Source organism: Suillus plorans, assembly GCF_016647745.1.
Source record: "Suillus plorans strain S12 chromosome Unknown HD556scaffold_39, whole genome shotgun sequence".
Lineage (NCBI taxonomy): Eukaryota > Fungi > Basidiomycota > Agaricomycetes > Boletales > Suillaceae > Suillus > Suillus plorans.
The window spans coordinates 366,928-369,680 of record NW_024537423.1 but is presented as its reverse complement, the minus strand read 5'-3'; the positions used below and the strand labels follow the sequence as shown (position 1 = coordinate 369,680).

Genomic DNA, 2,753 nt, shown 5'->3' with positions numbered 1-2,753 from the left:
AACTGTCCAAAGAGTTTATGGTCAATGGAAGAACTGCAGTATGCCTAAAATACAATATTGAGCCAGGAAATTGTAACCTTTATGGTAGTCTCAAGGTTTTCAAGGAATGAGAAGATAATCCACTGTTACACCCATGAGTTGAAGTGAATAACTCTGAAGGTGATACAGAGTCTTCAAAAACCCATGTCTTTGCATCGTACTAGCAGAAAATGAGTCTGCTACTGCAATATATGTGTATCAGAGGCTGCTAGCCAGCCAATAATCTGGTTTCTAAGTGTATTCACACTCGTCAAAGTTGCCAGTAGACTGTAATGACCTTGGAATAACCAGGGGATCATTGATGAGTTTGATGACAATGTTGCTATTGAGTGAGTACAATAGTGTTTGATTGGGCAATGTCTTGTGCCTTGGGTTGAGAAACTCAGAGGTAATGGAGGCAAGGTTTAAACCCCAGCCATAGGCATGATAATTGAGGTTGAGTTGTAAGGACTTGCGTGTTCTACAATGTGTAAGGCAATGGAAATAGAAATAGAAATATCACTTACTAAATTGAGAACCATTGATGTGTCCTAAGATAGAATGCATCATCATTAATAAGGGCTATATGAGAGTGCTAACTAGACTTGAATGTTTGTAGGTACCAGTCATACAAAGCTTTGTTGATAAAGACCTATAAGCAAATAAAGGTGAACGAAGTGATAATGCTTTAGTATCAATCTTACTTTAGATGAGTTGAAGTGACATATTTCTAACCCTTCCTTAGATCTAGCCTGAGAAAGTGTGACATAGGCCTATCCTATTTGCATGTTAATATCTGACTCATGGGTGATGTCACTGGACTGACTATCTGCAAGCATTTGTGAAGATCAACTATGACCTTATTGAGAGTTTGGCTCTGGCTTTTATGGATGGTGAGTGCCCATGCAAGACCTAAAGGTACCTAGGTGCATTAGAATTGAGCAATGATACAGAGTGGATTGACCTAACAAACCTGAATATGCCTGGCCACAGTCTTGTTCTTGATTTTAAAAGATCATTCAATGGGCATCACCAGCATGTACTCCAGCCCTTCACCAGTGGTGAACCTGACTAGAGGATATAGGTCATGGATATCACAAAGCTCAGCATGAGAGGAAATAATGCATTCAAGAGAATAGTCATTAGTGTCAACCTTGATATTACATAGTAGTCCAGCTTTATGGCCAATATAATGGCAATTAACTTGCCCAGGTCTAAAAAAATCCAACAATGTGGCTTGTAGAGCCATTAGTAATACCATCACCTAGGTTTTGAAGTAACATAACTTGGGCTCCAATTTGGAGACAAACTCGAGTATCAACAGGGAATTCTTTAAAGACTGCCTTGTCCTGCTTATTGATAATATATGGATGATCACAGCTGATTTTTTTCTCCTAAAGTGCAAGATCATTAAGGTGATACATAGCTTGATTGAACTAATCTGATTCAGCTGTGTGCTCATTATGAGCCATCTGGAATTGTCAATGCCATAAACAGCATAAGTGATAAACTCTTCAGTGTTGGTGAAATTGAATGGGTGATTTGTGGTGTAGTTGATTGCTCTCAGGCGCTGGCCAACATGTCAATGAGATTGGTGCTAGTTGCACATACAGACAAGGTATTGAATGGACTTTGAATGATTGCAGCATTCACTAATACAGATTGAATGTATTGATTTATAGCAGGTGGTGGTATTCCCTCAATGTCTGAGTTATAAACTTGTACCAATGACAGTGTGTCTAAGTTGTGTGGTACCACAAGTGTAAGATCAATGCATACTTCAGCAGACTCAGATCATTGATTGCATCCTTCCTACAACTTTGGCTATATGTTTATTGCATTAGCATGCATATATACATCATGTTATTGGTCCTGTGGCAACATAGTATCTAATGACTGCATTCAATAAGCAGGTATGGACTCCAGAGGAACTAGGTGAGTTGCTGGCATCATAAAATGGACATAATTGTGCTGGTGTCCAAGGCCAAATAATACGTCAGGATGGCCTCAATGTGCTTGTCTGGATGCTCAGTGACTATCTCAACAGTACAGGATTACTAGGAGTACTTTGAAAAGCATTAGATGAGGTCTCATTAAGACAATTTTTGGCTCTTTGCAATATTGGCAACTATTTACCTGATTATCATTAAATATTTGCCTTTCTGGATGATAATCCACCATCAGTAAATGTGCATCAAAGTCCAATGAGTCGTTGTACTGTGTAAAAAATAGATAACCATGTTTTTCTGCAGAAATTGCTATGACCGTATCCAGGTGGAATACCAATCTGAATTTCAATATTGTATTTGGCCATCATTATAAATGAGCTATGACAGTGATACTACCATATACTGATGGTTTGTACAATCAGGCATGATAGCACCACATAATTATTACCTCACTGGCACACTCTTTGACACAGAAGTACCATTGATTAGTCTGGTTATCACTTGGAAGGACAGCCACACAACAATCCTCCCAGCCATTTATGACGATGGAGCTGTGGACATTCCAATTATCTAGTATCTGGCCAAATGTCCAGAATCTGCACCTTGTTCACAATATGTAACACATTTATCAAATGCTGACATTCTACTGCATATCATTGAGGACATGGTCAGCTCAGCACTTGGTTGAAATCAACCACTTGTCATTAGAGGGACCGGGCAATATCCTGTTGGTAAAGAGTTGATGATGGATTTTCTCGACCAACACTACAACACCAAGTCCCACAC

The 2,753-nt window shown here is 39.1% G+C and overlaps 1 protein-coding gene across 1 annotated transcript; it reads right to left on the bottom strand.

The window, feature by feature from the left end:
• Positions 1-443: 443 nt before the first annotated feature.
• On the bottom strand, positions 444-1,480 carry HD556DRAFT_1309628 (uncharacterized protein; the record flags this gene model as incomplete). Its single annotated transcript, XM_041300309.1, has 8 exons — positions 444-499; positions 546-569; positions 619-670; positions 723-770; positions 845-940; positions 992-1,018; positions 1,052-1,089; positions 1,441-1,480. The coding sequence occupies 8 exons, from the start codon at positions 1,478-1,480 to the stop codon at positions 444-446; spliced, it is 381 nt and encodes a 126-aa protein (XP_041158782.1).
• Between the last annotated feature and the right edge of the window lie 1,273 nt (positions 1,481-2,753).